Raw genomic sequence first — 25,896 nt, forward strand, 5'->3', positions numbered from 1 at the left:
TTCATATTTATTTATATTGTTTATTGTTTCTATTGTGTTGTATTATTTATTTGTATTGTTTGTATTTGTCTTTCCTACCAGAATATAAGGTTTCCCTGGTAGAGATTTCTGTCTGTTTGGTTCACATCTGACTTGGCACAGAGTAGATTCTCAATAAATATTTGTTCAATGAGTGAATGAACAAATGGATTCTGGGTTCTGACATTGGTGGTGGAAAGCTGTCAGCATCACTGAGAGATACAGGAGAGAGGAGAGGTGTGAGCAGGATGCTGTGTTTGATTTGGAGGGGAAGATGGCATATGTAGAAGAGAGGTCAGCGGGTAGCTGGGAGTCAGGGAAGAAAAGGACAGATGGGCCAAACCAAATTGAAACTGAATGCAACTGAGCACTAGCTCCTGTATTTACAAATAGATGGACTTGGCTGTCAGTCTTGCTGAAGGAATCTGATCAGGCATGAAACAGATAGCTCAATAACAAAATTCTCTAAATTTATTCTATCTTGCCTTTTTTTTTTTTTTTAACTGCAATTCAGTTTACTACAAAAAAGGTACTTACTACAAAAAAGGTACTCTATCTCAGAGAGGGAGCAAATGGTGCTGTTTTATCTATGGGCTGTGACAGTATTAAACAACGTTTACTGGTTTCCAAACATTGGATCTGACTCATCTGTGGTTTATTGTTCATCGTGCAGGGGAAAGAAAGATTAGTTGTTAGAGTTAAAAATAATAACGGCCATGTTGAATGCATCTTCATTGAAGACTCTGATGTTCAAAGAGACTTAAGGAATGAGGATATATGTTTTCCTATGTGTTAGGCTTTTGCTAAATATTTCTTTCTGGATTTGAGGTTTCCTTGCTATGGGAATGAATGAACAAAAGGCCCATCAGGTGAATTTAGGCCAGTAGTTTTTCAACTTTAGTGTGTATGTATGTAGTCCTGGCTGGTTTGGCTCAGTGGATTGAGCGTCGGCCTGCGAGCTAAGTGTCGCTGGTTCGATCTTCCAGTCAGGGCACATCAGAGAAGGAAAACTCTGACTCCAAAAAACCTCCGCTGCCTTGCGGCATACCTCTTCAGGGGAAAGGCTAAGGGAGTAAACCCCGACAGAAAATCCGGAGCCGGAGTCCCTAAGGCGGTTTGACGTTGCAGTCAACACCGGCAACTCCTGCGGCGCACCTGAAGCCAAGCTGTATTGACTCCGTCTTTCCCTTGGACCCTTCAGCTGCGAAGAGAGGGGGGGGGGGTCTGCTGCATGGGCAACAGCAGACCCTCCATAACACCCTGCCCAGGCTCTGTAGCTTCAGCTTCACTGGAGAGGACACTCCAGCATCATCGTAAGATGTCGATTCAACACGGGAGGAGACAGATACCGTGTCACTCCCGAGTCGGACTGCACAGCCATTCTCGGCGGTGCAGATAGACTCTTAAGAAGCTACACCATCGTCTCTCGAGACGGACGGCTGCCGATTATATATATATATATATATATATATATATATATATATATATATATATATATATAATTTGATTGTTAAGTTTGTTAAAATGAAGATTTTAAGGCCCCACCTGAGAGAGATAATTCAGAATTTCTGGAGTATGTAGGCTCAAGAATGTGAATTTTACACAATTATCCTAAGTGATTCCAATGCAAAGCATAAGAGGACAACACTTGGAGAAAAAATGCTGTAGATGAGTCAAACTTTTACTCAATCATTTCACTTTTTGTGAATGTGTACCAATTATGTGCAGTAATATGTTGTGTGCTTGGTTATATTTGCAAGTAAAACAGGTGTGCCAACATTGGCAATTTGAAAGCTGTAAATAATTATATCTACAACAGAAAGAGAGGCAAAAAAAAGAAATACAAAATGTGCTCCTACAAGAAGCTGAAAATCTAACACAAAACAAACAGTGTGAAGATAGAAAATTATTATGTATTCATTTCCTGTTGCTGCTGTAATAAGTTTCTACAAACTTAGTGACTTAATGCAACACAGATTTATTCTCTTACTGTTTCAGAGGTTAGAAATCTGAAATACAGGACTGGTTCCTTTTGGAGGCTCTAGAGCAGCGGTTCTCAACCTGTGGGTTGTGACCCCTTTGGGGGTCGAATGACCCTTTCACAGGGGTCGCCTAAGACCATCGGAAAACACATATATAATTACATATTGTTTTTGTGATTAAACACTATGCTTTAATTATGTTCAATTTGTAACAATGAAAATACATCCTGCATATCATATATTTACATTACAATTCATAACAGTAGCAAAATTACAGTTACGAAGTAGCAACGAAAATAATTTTATGGTTGGGGGTCACCACAACATGAGGAACTGAGGAACTGTATTAAAGGGTTGTGGCATTAGAAAGGTTGAGAACCACTGCTCTAGAGGATGATATGGCTCTTGTCTTTCCGGCTTCTAATGTACACTTGAAACCTGTATAATCTTATCAACCCTATACATTTAATAAAATAAACTCTATTCCTTGCATTTTATGGTACATGGCCTCTTTTTCCCTTGCATCGATAAATTTCTCTCTGCTTCTGCCATCCGTATTGCATTCTCCTTTTCTGTAGCCAGAACTTCCTCTGCTTCCTCCTAATAAGGACATTTGAGAGTATACTTAGGGCCCACTTGAATAATCCAGGATGACTGCCTCATCTCAAAATTCTTAATTTAATTAAAATGTTGAAGACTCTTATGGTGACATTCACAGGATCTAAGGATTAGGAAGGACATGGTGTATTTGGGGGCCATTATTTAGCAGTGTGATGATTATGGCAAAATCCTGCCCTTTCCTTGGAGTACCCATAAATAAGTAGAATTTGTAAAGCCCACAATGAAGTGGTAAATACTGTGCTTAGTAAATAAATGTGAAGTGATTTCGAGAAAAGACCATACAGGTTGCCACAGTACCAGTTTCCTTGCCTGAAGCCAAATGTAGTTGGAAGATGTAATCAATCTATAATAAGAGCATTGTAGTGTTGGAGCAGACAGGGACCTTCAAAGTTTATTGCCGTTTTATGGGAGTCAGCAACATGTCAGTCCCCATTGGATGAAAGCCACTGTATTAGACACAGTGCGAAGTGAAAAGAGAAACTGAAAAGATAGACCCAATGCTTAAAGGACTTAAAGTCCTATGGAGATATGAAACAAATGCACTTTAAATATAGACAGCCTATGAAGCTGTAGAATAAAGGCCACTGTGTCGGAAAAGAACCCACAGTATGTAGCAAACCTGTGCCAGAATTCTCAGCAAGTGTTTTTCTCACGAATCCTTAATAAAACTCTTTGAAGAGAGAGGGAGGTAATATGAGCAGGGACAAGTCATTAGAGTGACTTTATGAGTGACAGTCCTCTGGGACTGTAACAGTATTTGATATGAAATGGAATTTAGTATAAGGCTGGTTTTAGACCTCATGAAAAATGTTTAAATAATTGTTTTCAGAATAGCTATCATATGGACTCCAAGGTGAAATGCACGGAGAGGCTCTGGTATTTGTCTGCAGTCTGTTTTTGTGAGCAGGGTAGGTTTTGAGGTAGCTGAGATTTTGCTATCACCACGTGACTCCTTCTTCGTACTGGGATCTTATTATCCATCCATTCCCAATTCTAAATTCTCCTCCTTTCAGAATGAGTTCTTTGCCTATGGTGATGGAGACTGCCTATTTCTGGCTGTTCTTGCTATAAAAGCTACAGAACAAATTTTTCACTTGTAATATGCTTTTCTACTCCCTGGCCTCCCTGTCTCAATATGTCTGAAAGTCAGTTGCCTAAATAATCTCCCTTTGTCGTTTTCAATCATGTTACTGTGCTTCAGACTCAGAAGTGGCTCTCAGTTTTCCAAAACAGCACACGCAGCCTCTTCACTTGAGACGTCAAAACCCTTCACGAGTCTGTCCCCTGGGTGGTCACCTCTGGCTCTGCCAGGCGAGTTCCTTCCCCAGCCCTGTCTTGCTTCCTCTTTGTGTTTATGGGCTCACACCAATGCACATTATTTTCTTGTTTCTACTAAGAGTTTTGTGTATATTTATACCCTTTTTTGCTTAGCAAAAAGAAACAAGTTATCTTCTGAATTTCAAATTAGACTAATACTCCTGGGCTTTTAGTTCCTTGTTTATAACATCCTTTCCTCGTGGTAGCAATATATCTGTCTTCTACAGCCTGCAGAAAGCACCTGCTCCCTCTTCCTGGTCAGTTCTGCTTACTGATTTGTATGAGGAACCCCCCCCCCCCAGATGAAATTATATTCATATAGGTGAATTAATTCAGCTTTACTAGCTGAGAATTTAGTGACAACACATCATGTTTTACAGTTATTAAGGAAGGGCACTGATTTTTCAGTTAGGAGAAAGGGAAAGTAAGCTTACTATTGTTACAATGGTGATATTTTAAAGCCATGAAATACTTACTACATCTTCCAAAGTTTCTAATGTACTCTTGTGGTGTAAATTTGAGAAAACCTCTGGCAAGTTGGAGGGTTTATTCTAACACCACCAAATTACAAACATCAGAGAAAATGTTAATTTAATTCTTTATTTAACAGGTGTACTACTATTGTAAATGATTTTTCCCCCTCTCTGCTTTATGGTGTAACTACATACTCTGAAACAATTATATAGCAACTACCACGATTTATTCTTTAACACAAAAATTATTAAAACAGTCTAGAATAAATGTTTTAGACAGAGAGAGTTCATTTCACTGTCCTTGAAAGTGACTCAGTTATGATAGAAAATCTCTTCAAATATTTTATCTACAAAATCATAATTTATTGCTAAGTACATATTTATTGTACATTTACTTTGTAAAGAGAAATAAGAAAATCTATTAAGTATTTTAAGTTATTAGAAAAATCTCCAAAATTATTTAGTATAAGATTTCATATTTCTGACAATAGCATATTTGTGTACATTTTTCAGTTGTATGTGTGTGTGTGTGTGTGTGTGTGTATAAATCCTTTACTTTGAAATCTTTAATACAATGAAAGGTAAAACATTAGATGTAGGAATGAATAATCACTTGCTTTTCTTCACTTCCATGGTGCTCTGTCCTTGTCTGCTTAAGCACAATCTCTACGGAGAGGACTTTTCTGAAGAGCCAATGTAAATTAGGTCCACCTTGTTATTCTCATTTTTAAGACTTGTCACTGTGTCTCCCAACCAGACTGAAAGCTCCTTGGAGAAGACCATGTCTCTTTTGATTACCTTTGGACACTTAACAGGAGTGTAGTGGCCTGACTATTAATAGATGCTCATTAAATAGCAAATGAATGAGTAAATGTCCCATTGATGAAATCCTTAAACAGTGTTTGATATTCTTATTCTAAATTGCACAGCTCTCAAAGATAAAGTCAATTCGAATTAGTCTAAAGTTTCTTCCATTAAGACTCCCTCCCAAAGAATATTTTATCCTAACAGTGGCAAGTATCTGACACCAATACCATCTCTCCTACCCTTGAGAGTGCAGATGGCATTTCACAGATCTTGGCACTTTCTCCTGCCAGGTGCATATGTGATCTCAATTCTTTCCCACATGTCCTCTAAGCAGCCACTTAGTTGTCAGGGTAGTGAAACTTCACTGTCAACCCTATTTTTGTGAGGAAGTGAGATGACTAAAGGGATTAGAGATATCTGCCTTTAGTATTTTTTCCTATTCAATGATTAAAATGCTTAAAATTCTACAAAAAGATGAAACAAACATACTTTAAACAAAGAGAGTCCATGAAATTACAGCGTAAAGGCCGCTGGGTCCAACAGACATTGCCTGGGGACACATATTTAGGGAATTTAACTGTTCTAAGGGATCAAAAATATGTAGCTACTACACCTTATTTATCACTATGATGTATTAGCCTAGGAGTGGTACCATAAGAATATTTCTAGAGCCACCTCTTGTATCCCATATTGAGTATTACAGTTATATCTATTTAATCAGTATCAAGTTCATGGTGGTTAATTGGGATAAAAGAGGAACACTCAATAATAAAGAATGGAGATTGGTAGCTGAGAAGTTGGTATGCATTTTCAAGGGAAGTGAAAAATGCAAAGGAGTGTGAAACTATGTGAAGATTAAAAAAAAAACCTGTTTGGACTGCTGAAACTTCTGGCCAAGATGGAGGCATAGACAGTCTGTGTCTTCCTCCATAACTCAAAGTGACCACAACTACCTCAAAACTAGAGACAAACAAAAGTTCCAGAAAATCAAGGTGCATGGGAGTCCAACAAACGAAGATATAAAGAAGAAATACTCATACAAACAGGTAGGAGAGGTGGAGAGGACATGGTGTGGTGGTAGCAGCAGATGTGACAGCGGCAATGGCAGCACTGGCAGCAGAAGGCCAACAGAAAATGCAGTCACATATTTTAAGAAGTTGGGGGAGACACTTGGGGAGTATTACGAGTCCCAGACCAGGCCACACAGCTCACGGTCCCAGCGCTAGGGAAAATAAGAGCCTCATTGCTTCTGACTATGCTAACCAGTGGGGGTTGGGGTGGAGGAAGAAACTGCCGGTCTCTCAGCAGTCAGCTTGTTTAAAGGGCCTTCATGGTCCTAGAACATATGCAGACCCACCCACTCTGGGAATGACTGCCAGAGCAGCAGCTAGAGAGGCACCAGTCCCATACGGAAGTGGGAGAAGTGCCTGGAAAAGGGGCGAGTGCTGAGCAAGCGGCATTGTTCCCTCTCAGATTCCTCCCTCACATACAGTGCCACAGCGTGGTGCAATGGGTTGCCCTATACGTACTGACGAATACCAAAGGCTCCACCCCTTACAACGTAGCAGGAGCAACAGCTTACCTAAGACACAGAGGCAAACAAACACAAGAGCCTGTCAGGATGAGGAGACAGAGAAGTATGGCCCAAAAGGGGGAACAGATCAAGGTTCCAGTGGGAGAACTAAGCGATGAGGAGATAGCCACCCTAACAGATGCAGAGTTCAAAACGCTGGTGATAAAGATGCTCATAGACTTGACAGTATGCTTGAGTATGGCAAATGCATAAGGGAAGAAGTGAAGGCTATGCTAAATGAAATGAAGGAAAATTGACACAAAACCAATGGTGAAGGGAAGGAAACCGGGGTCCAAATAAATGGTTTGGTATATAAGGAAGGAAAAACAGTCAACCAGTGCAGAATGAGGAAGCAAGAATGGAAAACTGAGGAGAGGCTTAGGAACCTCTGGGAGAACTTCAAACGTTCGAACGTCTGAATCATAGGGGTGCCAGAAGGAGAAGAGGAAGAGCAAGAAATTGAAAACTTATGTGAGAAAATAATGAAGGACAACTTCCCAAATTTTGTGAAGGAAATAGACGTACAAGTGCAGGAAGCACAGAGAGTCTCAAACGAGTTAGACCCAAAGAAGACCACACCAAGATACATCATCATTAAAATGCTGAAGGCTCAAGATAAAGAGAGAATCTTAAAAGCATAAAGAGAAAAGCAGAGAGTTACTTACAAAGGAGTGTCTATAAGACTGTCAGCTGATTTCTCAAAAGAAATTTTGCAGGCAAGAAGGGACTGGCAAGCAGCATTCAATGTGATGAAAAGCAAGGACTTACAACCAAGATTACTCTATCCAGCAGAGCTATCATTTAGAATGGAAAGGCAGATAAAGTGCTTCCCAGACAAGATAAAGTAAAGGAGTTCATCATCACCAAGCCATTATTATATAAAACATTAAAGGGACTTATTTAAGAAAAAGAAGATCAAAACTATGAACACTAAAATGACAACAAACTCACAACTATCAATAACTGAATCTAAAAAATAGGAACAAAATCCAGCTAAGCAAACCAGAATAGGAACAGAATCATAGGTATGGGGATCATTTGGAGGGTTATCAACTGAGAGGGGGAATGGGGAGAAATGGGGAAATGGTGCAGAGATTAAGAAGCATAATTGGTTGATACAAAATAGACAGGGGAAGTTAAGAATAATATAGGAAAGGGTGAAGCCAAGAAACTTATATACACGACCCATGGACATGAACTGAGGGGGGTGGGATTGCTGGAGGGAAGGGGGCTGCTGGGCGGAGAAGAGCAAAGTGGAAAAATTGGGACTGCTGTAACATAGTAAAATATACTTAAAAAAAACCTGTTTGTAATTATCTTTTCAAAATAAGTGGGAACTACATGAGAAGATTTAGGTGAATTAATGTGATAGATTGATCTCTCAGGTTTAATGTAATATATAGAAAATGATAAACTCTTACTCCTGAAAGGAACTTGACACATTCAGACCCCCAAAAGTTAACTGACTTCACAAGTTGACAGAAGTAGTTACAGCTCCTAGTGAATGTCCTTTCCACAGGACTAAATGGACAGCTTGTTTCAGATTGGTTGTTGGAAGAAACAATGCAGAAGGAGAGATAAAGCCTGGTTAGCAGTTTACATTTTCAGAGCTGGGCTGTCAGAAAATTCAAATAAACAGGTGTAATAAAATCATATATCATTGGTTTTGAGTGATAACTAAGTTTATGAAGATTTAGTTTTTATGTTATGATTAAATAGAGTCTAAAAGAAGAAAACAATTGTGATTTTTTTTCACAGTATAAAAGGAATTATTGTACAGCAAATTCTTGATTAATCACACAGGAATTGCCCAACTTGTGAAAACATTCAGATCCTTCCTCCAACCCTTCAACTGGGTCTCACTAGTTCCAACAGGCCACTGGAGTGAGACAGGTACAGATGAAGTGAGTGATTGCTCTTGAGTGAGAATGTGACTACAGTTGGGTTTACCTGATAGCTAAAGGACTTGTTCAGTAGAATGCTAGGACCAATCGAATAAACGCATTCATTTCTCTGCATCCCTACTGCCATCTCTATGGTCCAAACCACTCTCTTTCACTTGTACTTCTACAATAGTCTAACTCATTTCCTTTTATATGTTTCTATTCCTTTACTAATCCATTATCTACACTGCATTTGATGTAATCTGTTAAAACTAAATTATGATTATGTCATTCTGCAGTTTAAAAATCTTTAAATAACTTGTCTGTGCCCATAGACCCTTCTTTAATATGGTTTGACATTTCTCTTTACTACTCTGGTCTCACCTATCACTAAAATCTCCCCACTTTTCTACTGATAATACTGCCTCCCTGTGTGCGGTCTTAAGCAACCCACTATATTTCAGTTCCCCTTGATATAGGCCACTGATGTGATCTTTCCAAAATGCAAAAGTAATTTTATCACTATTTGGTTTAATATCCTCCAATGAATTACCACCACTATTATAATTGTTATAATATTTACTATTGCATTAAAGTCATTTATTGTTTGGTCAACAATGTTTCCTTAGCACATAATGGGACTTTGGTCTGGAATATCTTGTTCCACTTGTTAGCTTACTGCATCCATCTTATCCTTCAAGACTTAGCTGAAACATTTTCTTCCCTGAGAAACCTACAGTCTTACCAAAGGGTTTTTATTATACTTGTATGCTCCTATGAAATTTATTCATTCATTCATAAAAAATTTATTGACTGCCTCCTATGTGCCAGGCTCCGGACAGGCAAATTAAATAAAATATTTTGACACTACAAATATAGCACTTTCATAGAACTAATAGGTGAAAATTATTTCTCTCATGCAAGGTATGTTCTTGGAAAAAAGGCAGCAATAAGCAAAATGAGTAAGTAAAACATATCTTTTGTTAATTGGTGATAAATCTTACTGGGAACAATAAAGCAAGGAAGGAGGATAGAAACTTCTGGGTGGAAGGGAAAATTTTTCTAAGAAGAGATATCTATACAAGTATCTAAAGGGGCAGAGTAAACAAGCCATGGAGATATATAGGGGACAACTCAAAGACCTTGATAGAAGAATCTCTCTGGCATATCTGAGGAACGCAAAGGAAGCTAGTGTATGAGTGGAGTGAGTCAGCATGGGGCAAAGTGTAAGAAATAAGGCGAGTGAGGCGAAGTGGACGATATTTTATAGAGATACTGGGGCTCTTGTAAAACTTGGCCTTTTACTCTGAATGAGATGGGAAGCCACTGGAGGAGGAAAGGAAAGAAGTGATACAACTTGATGTTTATTTTAACAGGAACATTTTGTTGCTGTGTAGAGGACATACTTAAGAGAAAGGGGCAAGATGTTAGTAGGACACTGGAGCAGTGTATGTATGAAGGAAGCTTGCAGCAGAGTGGTAGTGGTGTGGTTATGAAAGACGATTGGTGTTTGGATACCTTTTGAAGGTAGAGCTGAAAGGATTTTATAACCAATTGAACATGAAGTGTGAGAGAAAGAGGAAAAAAGGGATGATGTTGAGGCATTGGGCTTGGGCAAATGAATGGAAAGACTTATAAAGTAGCAGATAGGGGTGTGTGTGAGTGTGTGTGTGTGTGTGTGTGTGTGTGTGTGTTTGAAATCGGGAGTTTGGTTTTAGACATGTTAAACTTGAGATGCCTATTAGAGATCTTAGTACAAACATCCAGGGGCCTGTTGAATTAATGAGTGTGGAAGTCTGGAAGTCATTTAGGTCTTCAGGATCTAAATGATATTTATAACCATGAGAATAGGTATCATCACCAAGGGACCAAGTGTAGATGGAGAAGTGAAGATGTCTATGGATTTAAACCAGGGATTCTCCAACATTAAGTAAGAAGGAGGAGGAGGAGGAGGAATCAACCAGGAGACAGAGAAGGAGCTGTCTACCAGATAGAAGGAAAAGTAAGATGCAAGCCCAGTGAAGAAAGTGTTAGAAGGAGAAGAACCGATCAACTGTGTCAAATTCTGCTGATACGTTATGCATGCTGAGGCCTGGGAGCTGACCATTGGATTTAGCATCCTGGTGCCTTTAGTGATGTTGGTGAGAGCTGTTATGGTAGAGAAGTGGGAATGAAATTTTTATTGTAGTGAATTCAAGAGAGAATAGACACAGAGTATAAAGGGGCAACTAACCTACTTAAACCTAAGTGCTCCTTTTCATTCTAAAAGTGTTCTAAAGTAGTTTGAATGTTAACTTATATGCCAATCCTAGCTATATAGAAAACAACATTTTCAAGGAGTATTGCTGGAAATCTTAGCTGGAGAAACTGTGGTCAGCCAAGATTTTGTTTTTAAACATAAGAAGCAATACAGAGTATTTATTTGCTGAAGAAAATGATGCAGCATGGAGACATAAATTGGTGATATGGGCAATAAAGGAGAGGATTTAGAGAATATCTTTGGAAAGGCAAGAAGGGACAGAATGCAGAGGGCTTGGCCTTGGACAGGAGCTCAGTCTGTTCGACTTTTCTAATGCGAGGGAAGGCAGAGTACATTGTTGCATTTCTCCCATTGCATATTATTGTTGATTTATTTGTTTGTTTTCCCACATATTGTGAACCTCTTAAGAGCAGTAAGAGTAAATGTGTTGTTCATTTAGTGGTAGGAATTGTTATTGTTCTATTTCTGTTCTTTAGCACAATGCCCGACACACAGCGTGTGTGCCATAATGTTTGAATGAACAAATGAAGACACTGTGCTAAGCATGTGTATATTTTATCTTCTCACTGAGATTGAGTCATTTCCATCACATCTTGACAATCAGATTGATTTAATTGTGTTTCTCCTGTCTGGGCCTACAGATAGCTTGACTAACTGGTTAAGCTGATAATAGGAATGGCTGTTTTCTACCAAAATCAATGATGCTTGCTAGGAGTAAAATTAGTGACCTTTTGCTGCATCATTTTGCAGTGGTCCTGGTTTTGGCTTTTACATAAAATTACTATTTATTTTGCCTTGAACCTTCTGAAAGCTATCCATTCTCCTCAGTATACATTTGTCACTTATAGTTTACCATTCATATGCCATTTATCATTATCTGTGATTATCTTACCTAATAAATGGGAAGCTCTGTGAGAATGGGTGATCATTTGGATTACCTTTTCCCCCAATAATGCTTTAGTTAGACAACATGTCTTATTCATCGCTAAGTTAAAAATGCTTGGTCCAGGCCTGATGCAAAGCAGATGTCAAATAAGTATTTGTTGAATGAATGAATGAATGAATGGTTACTGTCTGTGGAGTATGCTGTGGGTACACGGGCACATTTTCTTTCCTGTTTGGTGCTTCCATACCCCGCTCTCTCTGCTTTACTCCTAATAGGTCATACCTGAAATCTTCAAAGGCATATACTTGGGCCACTGGAGCTGCGTAGCTAAATCTGCAAGAACAAAAAGTACCTGGGATTTTAGGCCTTCCCCTCAGTAACCAGTATCCAATGACTGAGGTGCAGGGGTTTGGGAATCTAGCTCTCGTGCCTCAAGGAAGTGCAAACTCACCAGTGCACTTGATACTCTGGAGCTACCTGTGCGATCAGGCTGAGGCCAGGACTTCACCTGAAACTGCACCTTGCTTAGCATATTATTTTTCTTCATCTTGCTTCCCAATGCTTCCTTGCAGGTTTCTTCTGAGATCACCTCCTTGGTAGATCATTTGTATACTCATCCTTTCCTTAGGGTCTGCTTCTTGGGAACTTTACTCAAAACATTGCATGTTTATAAGCAGGTGATGTCAGGAGCAAGGAATTATAACCACCGTCTCTCTAAGAGTGTTAAGTGTTGCTGTTGTAGGTGGTGTCTGCGCCGCCAACTCAAGCTGTAGATGACTGTGAATTAAATTTGACATTTGATTTGGTTGTTGGGTGCGAAGTAGCTTTATAATTTCAGTAAGTAAATCCTATTTCATTTAGTAGATATCTTATTAAATTATAAGTCTTTCTAACATAAAGTAAGAATGTATATTTTAAACTTTCTTCTCTTTTTGATTAAACATATCTTTGACATCTCTCTTCCCTTAGGCAAGGATAATGAAGAGTTGATTGTATAGTCAATTTTTGTATGATTGAATACAACTTCCTTTTGTCTTTCTGTTGAATAAACCATTTATTTATTTATTTTTTAGTGATTTAAAAAGAACAGAAAACTCCTTTATCTGTGAAATGTGATTTGAAGTAACGTATTTTAAACTGAAGGAGACTTTAGTAACCAGCTGGTGGCCAACACCTTTATTTTATAAATGAGACCATTTGAGACCCAAAGAGGTTAAGTAATTTGTTCAGTATCACCCAGTGTGGTTAGCCCCAGAGCAGGGCTACAGCCCAACTCCTGGGCTGCTGTGCTCACCTCCGTGCCACGAAATACATATTTGTTATTCACAGGATTGATATGAGGATTAGGGACCACATCTGTGAAAAATAGATTTAGCCTTTGGAAAGAAAGATGCTGGATAGCTTTATGAAAGTTTTATGAAAACTAATCTCATTTTAACCTTTTCTGTACAATTGTTAGTTTTGTTCAGTTTTATGTTATTTGCCTCAGGCTTCTTTTTGGCCAAGGACTAGATAATATACAACACTTGATTTAAAAAAATCAATATTAAGTATCCGGATTGTGTTAGAAATCTGAATGACTTCAGCTGGTTTTGAAGCCCTGAGCAGTTGCAGACGGCTTTCCAGAATGGCAATCATTTAGGTACACGAAAAATTTTCTATTCCTACTTTGCATATCAGGAATGAGGGCAGTTAGTTCCAAAGAAGAGAAGGGAGCATAACTTAGTATTTTTGTTCAGCTCAGTAATGCTTCCAAAGCTGGGTGCAGTGTGTCTTTAACAAACCATGAATTTTTTCTCCTGCTGAGCCACCATATCCTGCATATTCAGCATAGTCAGGGAACCATTATACTAATCCACCGTCCCTTCCTATCTCTAGTGAGCACATGTAAGTGATAACTTTGAATATTTATTTTGATGCAGGGTGTATAACTCTTCTCTATGTCTTCTTGTGGAGTGAGGAAATTGTTACTTGCTCAACTTGGTTACTTTAATTGTTAAAGTTTGGTTCTTTCAGCCACAGCATGCTTTGATATATGAACAAGACTACTGTTTAATTTTTGTAGTATACGAAGTGATTTGTGTACATTCATATATGCAGGGAAGATAAAACTTGGGTACCAAAAGGCTAAAGTAACTTTTATATATATTTTTAATTAGGTACGGTTATACGCAAGACCCGATGCTATCAGAAGAGGATCTGGGGACTATGCTCTCCATATAACAAAGAGATTAATAGAATTTTATGAGGACTACTTTAAAGTGCCCTATTCCTTGCCAAAATTAGGTAAGAATTTTCTTGGTTATTTTATTGAAAAGATTGTGTTCACAGTAAATATGCTTCCATTTTCTTCTTTTACAAAGAGAATATGTTTAATACTTGTTTATTGAATCAATGGATGAATTTTGTTATCCTAATTTGAATGAAGTTGCTGCTTTTTTAGGGGAGCAAAATCTGACTTTCCAGGAAATTAGAAAGGGTATGCATGCCCATTAGAAATGCTAAAGTTATTTTTCCTTCTCAGAAAACCTGTTTTGAAATATTATATCACAACAATTCTTTGTTCCCCTTTCCTTCTCCTCACCCACTTTCCTTCCCCAGAGCGTTTTGGTCAGCATCAACCCAAAAGTTATTGGTCGTTGGCAAGAATAAAGTGCTTATCTGATCAGAGGTGTCAGTATTTGAACCACAACTTCTCCTCTCTGGAGAACTGGGCCTATTTCATTTAAGCACCTGCCTGCTGTGTAGCTTTATTGGTCTGACAATGAGTAGTTCAGGGAGTAGATAGAATGGTTGATATTGTTATCAGTGGGTGTGGCATATACTTTTAATGAGTGATATTATAAGATTCTGAGGTTTTGAAATACGTGCTCTTAGAATACATAATATTTAATTTCAAATTTCTAAACATAATTTTATTTCAAATAGGATCTATGTTTTGTTTTGTTCTGCCTTCTTTCTTTTCCTCTCTGTATCAGCTTCCCTATTAGCATCCATTACACTGAACTCTCCTTGGTAGGCACCCAAGGCAGGAAGAATACCTGACCTCATTTGCATGGGAGGTGACTCGTTCTGTACTCCATGGGAAACTGACTGGGAACTTCCCAGCTTGACCCTAATGTAAAATTCACAAGTGCTTATGTTGCAAGTTCAGCAAGAGAAACAAAATGTGGATCTTTGTCCCCTTCAGACCAGTAATTAGTAGAGGAATTCAATTTATAACTTCAGGGGGTTCCGCGTAACTGTCAGCTTGCAGCAGGAAGCGGTTCCAGTTCTCTCTCTCCCTCTCAAGTGAACCATGCAGGCTTTCATCTGTAGAGAAGAGCTTTGTTCACTGTTACTTTTACTTGTCAAGCTACCTTATGGTGTATATAATTGAATGATTTGACTTACCCCAGCACACTTCTTTTTATGTTTCTGGGGAGTTATCTTAGCCTGTGGCATTTTGTAAAATTTCTCCTGAAGTTCCACTAATTTTATGTATCCATAGATATTTAGACCTATATGTTAATGGATGTATCAGTATGCATTCTAAATACCCCCTACATAAAAATTCCTAAGCATAGAAACATTTTGACAAATCCTTACTTTCCATTGTATATTATGAATTATACTTTAAATCAACCCTCTGGAAACAACTCAGTCTTTGTCAATGGTGCATGCAGATGTATCTTAAATATCAGTTGTGTTGCCTTGACCCTTCAGATCTAAGATGGTTTTATTCCCTTCCTTCCTTCCTTCCTTCCTTCCTTCCTTCCTTCCTTCCTTCCTTCTTCCCTCCCTTCCATCCTTAAACATTTATCGAGTGTCTCTGATAGGTTCTTTTCATGTGATGGGGATACAACAGAAAATAAAAATGACAAAAATCCCTTCCCTTCTGGGGCTTATGTTTTATTAGGCAGAGGCAGACATTACAGCAATTAGTAACACATACAGTATATCAGATAAGTAACATTAAAAATAAAGCTAGAGCAGAGGAGCAGGAAGTGTGTTGGGCAGGTCAGGCATGGGAAAGGGAATGAATCTTTTAAATGGGTGAATGTGGATGGCTTTGTTAGGAAGCTGACTTTTGAGCAAAGAACTCAGCGGTGTGAAGGAGTAAGCCAAATGGATAATATTGGACAAAGACTGTAGGTAGAAGGAAAAAAGTGCCCCGATTTTGAGATGGGAGTTTTGCTGGCGTACTTGAGGAACAGCAAAGAGACAAATATGACTGGAACAGGCTGAGTAAAGGAGATGAGGTCAAAGTGAGTAGTAGATTATGGAGAGCCTGTGGTAGGGACTTGGGCATCCCCCCCCCCCCCCGGGTGAGATGAAATCAATTGGTCAGTTCTTAGCAGAAGTATCACATAATCTGGTTTCTGTTATGAAAGGGTTATCCTTGAAGCCAGGCTGAATACACTGTAGGGCAAAAGTTCTCAATCATGGTGATTTAGTCCTTCAGGCACTTGGCAGTATCTAGGGACATTTTTGTTTGTGTCAACTCGGTGGTGGGGGTTGGTTGATAGAGTGTGTCCTATTGGCATTTAGTGGATAGAGCCAGGAATACTGGTAAACATCCTACAATGCACACTATAGCCTCCCATAATAAAGAGTTATCTAGCCCAAAATGTCGGTAGTGCTGATACTGAGAGACCCTGATATAGGGGGAAAGGTCAGAGACATAAAACCAGTTAAGAGTATAAGGCAAAGTTCAGGCGAAATGTGATGGTTGCCTGATGGACTAGGATGTTACCAGTGAGGTAGTTGGAAATGGTCCAATTCTGGGTATATATTGAAGGTACAGACAAAAATTCACCGCTGAACGGGATGTGAAAAGTAAGAGAAAGAAAGGTACCAAGGGCAATTCTAAGGTTTTTGATCTGAGACTTCAAAGGATGGAATTGCTTTTTACTGAAACAGGACAATTGTAGAAAAAAATAGTATTTGAGACTGATGTGTCTATTAAATATTTAGGTGGTACCTTGATGTCTGTGAGAAATTGAAGTAGACAACTGAATTTATAACTATGGAATTTGGGTAAGTAATCTGGCAAGAAAATCCATTTGCCAGCAGGTCAGGATGGTTAGGACCATCCAAACTGTGAAAGCTGTGAAAGCAGGTGGAAAAGAGAATAGGAACAACAGAGATTGGGAGCCAGGTTGACAAGAAGCAACAGATTGACCTAATAAGAAAATAAATATATGTGGTGTTCTGAATATCTAATGAGGAAAGCATTTCATAGAGAGTGGGTGATATATTGTGATAAATCCAGTTAAATGAGGACTGAGAATTGACCATTAATTGGCACTAGACATGTGGACATCACTAGTGACCTTGACAAGAGCAAGGACCTGATAGGGCATGTTCAAGAGCAAATGGGGGTGGACTAGGGAGGGAATACAGTGACTAGGGACAGTGAATATATTTCTAGACCACAGATTAGCATTTCTGGAAGTTCCTAGTGTAGAGGGTTTGGTGAATAGGGAGAGAATTATTTGTATTCTAATAATGCTGATCTCTGGTGAAGAGCTGTGAACTGATAGGATCCTCACCTCACGGATCTGTCCCTGTCCCAAAGCATGTCTCTGTGCCAAAGCATGCTTCTTTGATTTGCATTACAAAACCAAACTGAGACAAATAAATAAGAGCACTGTCCACCAGTTAACCTGAATTCACTGAAGCTTCAGAGGCATGTGGGCATGTGTGAATGCCAGGGTGTTACATGGCCAAAAGCAAGCAGCAAAACAACCTTAAAATGTAATATTGGAGCCTCCTTTTCTTAAAAATTTATTTGCTGTTCTGTCATAAACTCCGCATGTCTTCTCTCTTCAATCTTCCCAAGTCCTTTTTCATTCCTAACACTGAATAGTTTAACTTTCTGTGCTGCAGCATCATCTCATGTTAGCTTGTCGCTAAGGATTTGAGTTTCCACACCAAGTAGTTTATCACGATAGTTCCTTAAGAGGAATATTTATGCTCACTGTTAGGGCAATAATTTATTCTCTTGTTACACAAGGATATTTCTCTAATGTCCTTAAGCCAAATATTTAGCCAGTGTACCTGTGGGAGGATGTATTTTTTTAATCTCTAACTTAGGTAATTAAACATATTTGTATGAGGTTTCTCTTTCTTGGTGTTAAGTTGTAATGAGAGGCATAGAGTCTCTTTGATATAATACAGCAGTCTTTCTTTATAGTATGTGCTCTATTTTCATGAGAACACTCAGAGGCTTGGAGGTTTACTTTAAAAGCCGGTTGTTACAGACACATAAAACATTAAATTATCTTTCCTCTCATCCACGAAATATATTGACCCCAATTATAAAAGCAAATGGGCTTGTGTAACTAAATGTGGGCCACTCCTAAGGGCTTTGTACATCCCAACCCATTTAATCTTTTCTACTGCCTTTGACGCAGTGACTGTTATGTTCTCATTTTCCAGGTGAGGAAATTTAGGCTCTAAGAGACAAAGTGATGTGCTCTGATCACAAGGGAGGAATGAATGGATTTATAATTCAAACTGAGGCTGCCTGGCTTCAACATTTTAGGATTCTGATGAAACAAATTCCAGAAATTTTGAAAATCCAGACATTAAAGTATAGGTCACCTTAATAAACCAGATAATCTGATTGGCAGAAAAATAATGTAATCATTATTTTTGTTCATTTCATATTAATGTTAAAATTAAAACATTAAAAAGTTTGAAAAGTTAAAAATAAAATAAATAAGCACCTTCCTACAACTCATAATTTTATCAGCTAGAAGATATATTTGAGGATCTTAAATGTTTTTTCAACATTGATGTTTTATAAGTTAATTAAGTGGCAAAGTGACAGATTTGTATTGGAATACTTTGTTACTCACCCTATTTAGATTTCAATTAATTATGGCAGATAGCCTTCAGTTTCTTTTTGCTGCTACTTTGTAATTTGTAAATCAATGTTTTGTAAAGGAGTTTGCTTGATTGCTTTTTTTCCCTGACAGCATGCTTTTATGAAGAATTCAATATCTACGTGGCACAGTGCTGTGATTGTAGAGGAAACACAACTATTTTATAACAAGGATTTCTGGCTTCAAGGAGATTGTGGTTTTGTTGAAGAGAGAATACAATATTTATAGGAATGAATGGATTAGAGACTCATACAATATGGAAGCACCAACATTTTGTAGGGCAAAATTATACTACCATGTTAAGAATGTGGGATCATTGCACAATGCTGCAGGCAAGAAATGTGCATAAAAAGAAGCCTTATATTTACTTGAGTCTTGAAAAAAGAAACAAATTTAATAAAAGGTGGAGAAAAAAGTAGAGAAGTCATTCTGAGAATTGTATAGTGGGGAAAGCCCATAGATACCTCGGGCTCTCTCTCTCTATTGATGAAGTCTATTTATTTTTCTATAATGGAACAGATGGGTGGGTTAAGGGATAAGTTGCCCTATTGAGGTTCATAAATAGGAGGGTCTAGCTTGAATGATTGAGTTTTGTTTTAGATATACCTATTTCGCTTTTTACTGTTATTCTATTACAGTTGTCCCAATTTCTCCCCTTTCCCTTCCTCCACCCCTCGTCCCCCTGCTCCCACAGTCAGTGCCCACACCCTTGTCCATGGGCCTTTCATACATGTTCTTGTAACTAGTCGTGTCCCCATTTCCACTGTTATCCTCCTCTCCCCTCCTCTCTGGCCTCTGTCAGTCTGTTCTATTTTGCTTATTAATTTATTTTGTTCATTAGCTTCCTCTTATAGGTGAGATCATATGGTATTTGTATTTCACCACCTGGCTTATTTCACTAAGCACGATACTCTCTAGTTTCATCCATTCTGTTGCAAAAGGTAGGAGTTCCTTCTTCCTTTCTGCTGTGTAGTAGTCCATTGTGTAAATGTACCACAGTTTTTTGATGCCACTCATCCACTGATGGACACTTGTGCTGATTCCAGAACTTGGCTATTGTAAATAGTGCTGCTATAAGCATAGAGGTATCTAAGTTATTTTGAATTGGTGTTTGGGGATTCTTAGGGTATATTCCCAACAGTGGAATTGCTTGGTCAAAAGGCAGTTCCATTTTTAGGTTTTTGAGGAAACTCCATAATATTTTCCACAGTGGCTGCACCAGTCTGCATTCCCACCAGTAGAGCACTAGGGTTCTCTTTTCTCCATATCCTTGCCAGCACCTGTTGTTTGATGATTTATTAATGATAGCTATTCTGACAGGTGTGAGGTGATCTTTCATTGTGGTTTTAATTTGTGTATCCCTAATGGCTAGTGATGCTGAGCATCCTATCATATGTCTGTTGGCCCTCTGTTTGACTTCCTTGGAGAAGTGTCTATTCTGGTCCTTTGCCCATTTTTTAATTGGATTGTTTGTCTTCCTTATGTTGAGTCATATGAGTTCTTTACATATTTTGGAGATTAAACCTCTGTCTGATGTATCATTGGCAAATATATTCTCCCATACAGTTAGTTCCCTTTTCATTTTGATGATAGTTTCTTTAGCCGTGAGGAAGCTTTTTAATTTGATGCAGTCCCATTTGTTTATTCCTTCATTTCCCTTGCCCTAGGAGATGTATCAGCAAACATATCACTACATGGGATATCTGAAATTTTATTACCTATGTTTTTCTATAGGACTTTTATGATATCACAACTTATTTAGTTAAAAAAATATTTTTTAATTTTATTTATTTATTTTTAGAGAGAGGGGAAGGGAGGGAGAGAGAGAGAGGGAGAAAAACAGCAGTGTGTGGTTGTCTCTCACATGCCCCCAGCTGGAAACCTGGCCCGCAATCCAAGCATGTGCCCTGACTAGAAATCAAACCAGTGATGCTTTTGTTCACAGGCCAGCACTCAATGCACTGAGCAACACCAGCCAGGACTATTTAGATCTTTTATCCATTTTTAGTTTATTCTGGTGTATGGTGTAATTTGGTGGTCTAGTTACATTTTTCTGCAAGTACCAGTCCAGTCCCCCAACACCATTTATTGAACAGACTGCTTTTATTCCATTGTATGCTTGTGCCCCCTTTGTCAAATATTAATTAACCAAGAGACATGGATTTATTTCTGGACTCTCTATTCCGTTAAATTGCTCTACATGTCTGTTCTTATACCAGTACCAGGCCGTTTTGATTACAGTGGCCTTATAGTATAGTTTTATATCAGGTATTGTGATCGCTCCAACTTTATTCTTCTTTCTCAGGATTGCTGAGGCCATTTGGGATCTTTTTTTGGTTCCATATAAATTTTTGAAGTATTTGTTTTAGGTCTGTGAAATATATCATTGGTATTTTAATAGAAATTGTGTTGAATTTATAGATTGCTTTGGGTAGTATGGAAATTTTAATGATGCTAATTCCTCCAATCCATGAACATGGTATGTGGGTCCATTTATTTGCATCTTCCTCAATTTCATTCTTCAGTGTTCTATAGTTTTTGAAAGCAGGTCTTTTACCTCCTTGGTTAAATTTATTCCTAGGTACTTTATTTTTCTTGTTGCTATAGTAAATGGGATTTTTCCCTAGTTTCTCTTTCTGATAGTTCATTGTCGGTGTACAAAAATGCCATTGATTTCTGAATATTGACTTTGTATTCAGCTACTTTGCCAAATTCACTTATTAGGTTGAGTAATTTTTAGTGGAGACTCTAAGGTTGTCTATGTACACTACCATGTCATCTATAAAAAATGACATTTTTACTTCTTCCTTTCCATTTGGATGCCTTTTATTTCTTTTTCTTGTCTGATTGTTGTGGCTAGAACTTCCACTACTATGTTGAATAGGAGTGGTGAAAACAGGCATACTTGTCTTATTCCTGATCTCAAGGGAAAAGGTTTTGGTATTTGCCTATTGAGTATATTGTTGGCAGTAAGTTACTCATATATGGCCTTTATGTTAAGGTATGTTCCCTCTGTTCCCACTTTGCTGAGTGTTTTTATCATAAAAGGGTACCAGATTTTATTGAATGCTTTTTCAGCATCTATTGACATGATCATGTGGTTTTTGTCATTCCTTTTGTTTATGTGGTGTATGACATTTATTGATTTACAAATATTGTACTATTGTTGTATCCATGGGATAAGTCCCACTTGATCATGTTGTATGATCTTTTTAATGTATTGCTGGATCCAAATTGCCAATATTTCGTTGGTGAATTTTAACATCTATGTTCATCTGAGATACTGGTCTCTAATTTGCTTTCTTTGTTGTGTCTTTACCTGGCTTCAGAATTAGGATAATAGTGATCTCATGAAAAGAGTTTGGGAGGCTTCCCTTTTCTTAAATTTTTTTTGGAATAGTTTTAGAAGGATCAGAGTTAGTTTTTCTTGGAATGTTTGTAAAATTTTCCTGTGAAGCCATCTGGTCCAGGTCTTTTGAGAGCCAGGAGGTTTTGATTACTATTTCGATTTTGCTGGCTGTTATTGGTCCATTCAGGCTGTCTGCTTTTTCTTGATTCAATTTTGGAAGATTGTATATTTCTAGAAATTTATCCATTTCACCCAGGTTGTCAAATTTCTTGGCATGCCTTTGTTCATAGTAATTTCTTACAATCCTTTGTGTTTCTTTGGTATTGGTACTTACTTCCTCTTTTGTTTCTGGTCTTATTTATTTAGGTCCTCGTTTTTTCTTGATGACTCTGGTTAAAGGTTTGTCAATTTTGTTTTATCCTTTCAAAGAACCATCTCCTGGATTTATTGATCCTTTGAATTGTTTTTTGTTTGTTTGTGTGTGTGTGTGTGTTTGTGTCTATATGCCATTTAATTCTGCCTTGATCTAGATTATTTTCATCCTTCTACTTGCTCTGGGTTTTGTTTGTTGTTGTTCCTCTAGTTCTTTTAGATGTAGGGTTAGGTTGTTTATTTGAGATTTTTCTGTCTTCTTCAGGTAAACCTGTATTGCTATGAACTTCCCTTCGAGGACTGCTTTTCTGTGTTGCATAGTTTTTGGGTTGTTATGTGTTCATTTTCATTTGTTTCCAGGTAGTTTTTGATTTTTTCTATAATTTCATTGTTAACCCATTCATTGTTTAACAGCATGCTATTCAGTTTCCATGTATTTCAATGTTTTTGAGTTTTTTTCTTTGAGGTTGTTTTCTAGTTTCAAGCCATTATGATCTGAGAGATGATTGATAAAACTTCAATTTTCTTGAATTTGTTGAGGCTTGTTTTGTGTCCTACCATGTGATCTGTATTTAAAAATGATCCACGTGTGTTTGAAAAGAATATATATTTTACTTCTTTGGGATGAAATGCTCTGTAAATATCAGTTAAATCCATTTGATCTAGAGTGTCATTCGGTTGCACAATATCCTTGTTGATTTTTTGTTTGGATGATCTATCCATTGTTCACAGTGGGGTGTTAAAATCCCCTATGATTGTGTTGCAGTCCATTTCCTTCTTAAAGTCTCCCAAGATTTTCCTTATGTACTTAGGTGCTTCTGTGTTGGGTGCATATATGTTTACAAGGGTTATATATTCTTGATGGTTTACTTGCTTAAGTATTATGTAGTGACCTTATTTGTCTCTTGTTATGGTCTTTGTTTTGAAGTTTATTTTGTCTGATATAAGTATTTTATAAGTACCCCAGTTTTTTGTCATGTCCATTTGCTTGGAATATTTTTTTCTGTGCCTTCACTTTCAGCCTGTGTAGATCTTTTTTTCTGAGGTGGGTCTTTTGTAGACAGCATATTGTGGGTCATGTTTTCTTATCCATTCAGCTACCCTACGTCTTTGATTGGGGCATTTAATTCATTTACATTTAAGGTCATTATTGGTAGGTATTTATTCATTGCCATTTTTTCCTTTTGTGCCCGTGTTCCTCTCTTTCTTCCTCTTCTTAAAGCAGTCTTTTTAGCATCTTCTGAAATGCTGGTTTGGTGGAGATGTAATCTTTTACTTTTTGTTTATTTTTGTTTTTGCTTTCTTTTGGTCTAAAAGCTTCTCATTTCACCTTCCATTATAAACGAGAGCCTTGCTGGATAGAATAGTCTTGATTGAAGGTCTTTCTTTTCATTACTTGGGATATTTCATGCCATTCCTTTCTGGCTTGTAGTGTTTCCAGTGAGAAATCAGCTGATAGCCTTATCAGAATTCCCTTGTATATTACTAGCTGTTTCTTCCCTGATGCCTTTAAGATTCTCCCCTTGTCTTTAAATTTTGCCATTTTAATTATCATGTGTCTTGGAATGAGCCTCTTTGGGCTCATCTTGATTGAGGCCCTCTGTGCTTCCTGAACTTGTGTGACATTTTTCCTCACCAAGTTAGGGGAGTTTCCTGTCATTATTTTTTCAAACAGATTTTCTATTCCTTGTTCCTTTTCTTCTCTTTCTGGTATTTATATGATATGGATATTATTATGTTTCATGTCCTGCCGCTTCCTTAAACGATCTTCATTCTTTTTTGAGTCTTTTTTTGTTTTGTTGCTCTGTCTGGGTGTTTTTTCTACCTTGTCTTCTAAGTTACTGATTTGATCTTCTGCATCAACTAGGCTGCTTTTAATTATTTCTAATGTATTCTTCATTTCAGATATTGTATTCCTCATTTCCTTCTGGCTCTTATTCATAGTTTTTATGTCTTTTTTATTGCCGCTGTATTTCCCACTAAGTTCTTTGTACTTCTCACTGAGTTCCTTTATCATTTTTATAACCATTGCTTTTAACTCTATGTCTGATAAATTGCTTGCCTCAATTTCATTTAACACTCTTTCTGGGGATTTCTCCATTTCTTTTGGTTGGGGGTTGTTTCTTTGTTTCCTCATTTTGGGTGACTCTTTTTGTTTGTTTCTGCATATAAGATTTTCTTTGACTCGCTGTCTTCACTGGGTCTCCTTCTGAGGTAGTAGGCATGTGGGGCTCAGTGGTGCAGTCTCCTTGAACTCCTGCGCTGGATGATCTAGGGATTCCCTTTAAGCTCTCTTTTTGTAATTGGGTTTGGGTTATTGTTGGCTCATTCATTGGTGGGTTCTCCATGCTGGCTTGGCTGACTGAAAGTCACAACCCTCACCATGTCTTATATGCTGTTGTACAGGAGCTTCCAGAACAAAACAAAACATCCCAGCAAACAAAACCCATACCAGCAAAATACCTTCTAACCATTACCATAATATCAACAACAAATGAGCTAAGATTGATAAAGGTGGAAAGAGAATAAGGATATTATATAAAAAGAAAGAAGAACATGAGATGACTAATGGAAAGAAAAGTGATTTTGAGAGTGTAGGTGGAGGAGAAATAATAAGAGTAGGGAATGGAAACAAAGTGAAGAAAAGGAGAAAATAAGATTTACAACATAAATAAGATAGGGATGGAATAGGGAAAAATGGAGGAAGAAATGGGAAGAGTACAATATAAGGACTGAAAAAAATAGCGAAAAAATAGGAACCAAATTTAGAAAAACAACCATGGCAGTAATATCCCTTACAAATGATGAAGGATTAATAAAGTTGAAAGAGAATAAGAATAGGAAAAGAAAAGGAAAAAAAGGAACAAAAAACATTGTGAGATGTCTAAAGAAAAGAAAAATTATTTTGAGAGAACAGACAAAGGAGAAATAATAAGTTTAAAGGTTAGAAACCAGGCTAAGGGAGAAAATAAAATTTTAAATAAAAATAAGAGAAGGATGAAATAAAAATGGAGTAAAAGAAGGGGAGAGTAAAATATTAGACTTGAAATAAAATTAAATAAAATAATAAAAACAAAGCATATAAAAAGAAATAATTAAAAATAGTGAAATAATTGGAATAAAACTGAAGACAAGGAAATAATGTTAAAAAACTATGCAGAAGAAAAATATAACACAAATAGCAAAAAAAAACAAGGTGGAATTCATCTCAGCAGAGTCTAGTGTTCATTTGCTTACTGTTTTCTCCTCCTGGATTTGTCCCTGGAAATGTCAGCTGGTGTCCCAGTCTAGCCTTAGGCAGCCTGTTCTAGGCTACAAGCAATCCACAGTCTGTGGCTGCGTCCTTTAGGCTTGGCTGGTCCTCGCTGTTCTGTCCTATTGTCTTTTTACGAGAACATGGCCCCGGCGTGGTTCCTCTAATGTCTGACAGCACTGCAAGTACCACTTCCACCTGCTTCTAGAGGGGGCTTCTGGTGAGATTGG

General features: G+C 37.7%; 1 protein-coding gene across 1 annotated transcript in view; it reads left to right on the forward strand.

Moving 5' to 3' along the window:
* Positions 1–25,896, forward strand: part of TRHDE (thyrotropin releasing hormone degrading enzyme) — a 396,580-nt gene that overhangs the window by 95,904 nt on the left and 274,780 nt on the right. Inside the window, exon 3 of the mRNA XM_090275652.1 lies at positions 13,980–14,106. Within this exon, the coding sequence (XP_090131778.1) occupies positions 13,980–14,106 (127 nt within the window). The remainder of the gene's footprint in view (positions 1–13,979; positions 14,107–25,896) is intronic.

This window comes from Furipterus horrens, unplaced genomic scaffold (genome assembly GCF_987537825.1).
Source record: "Furipterus horrens unplaced genomic scaffold, mFurHor1.1.pri manual_scaffold_4, whole genome shotgun sequence".
NCBI lineage: Eukaryota > Metazoa > Chordata > Mammalia > Chiroptera > Furipteridae > Furipterus > Furipterus horrens.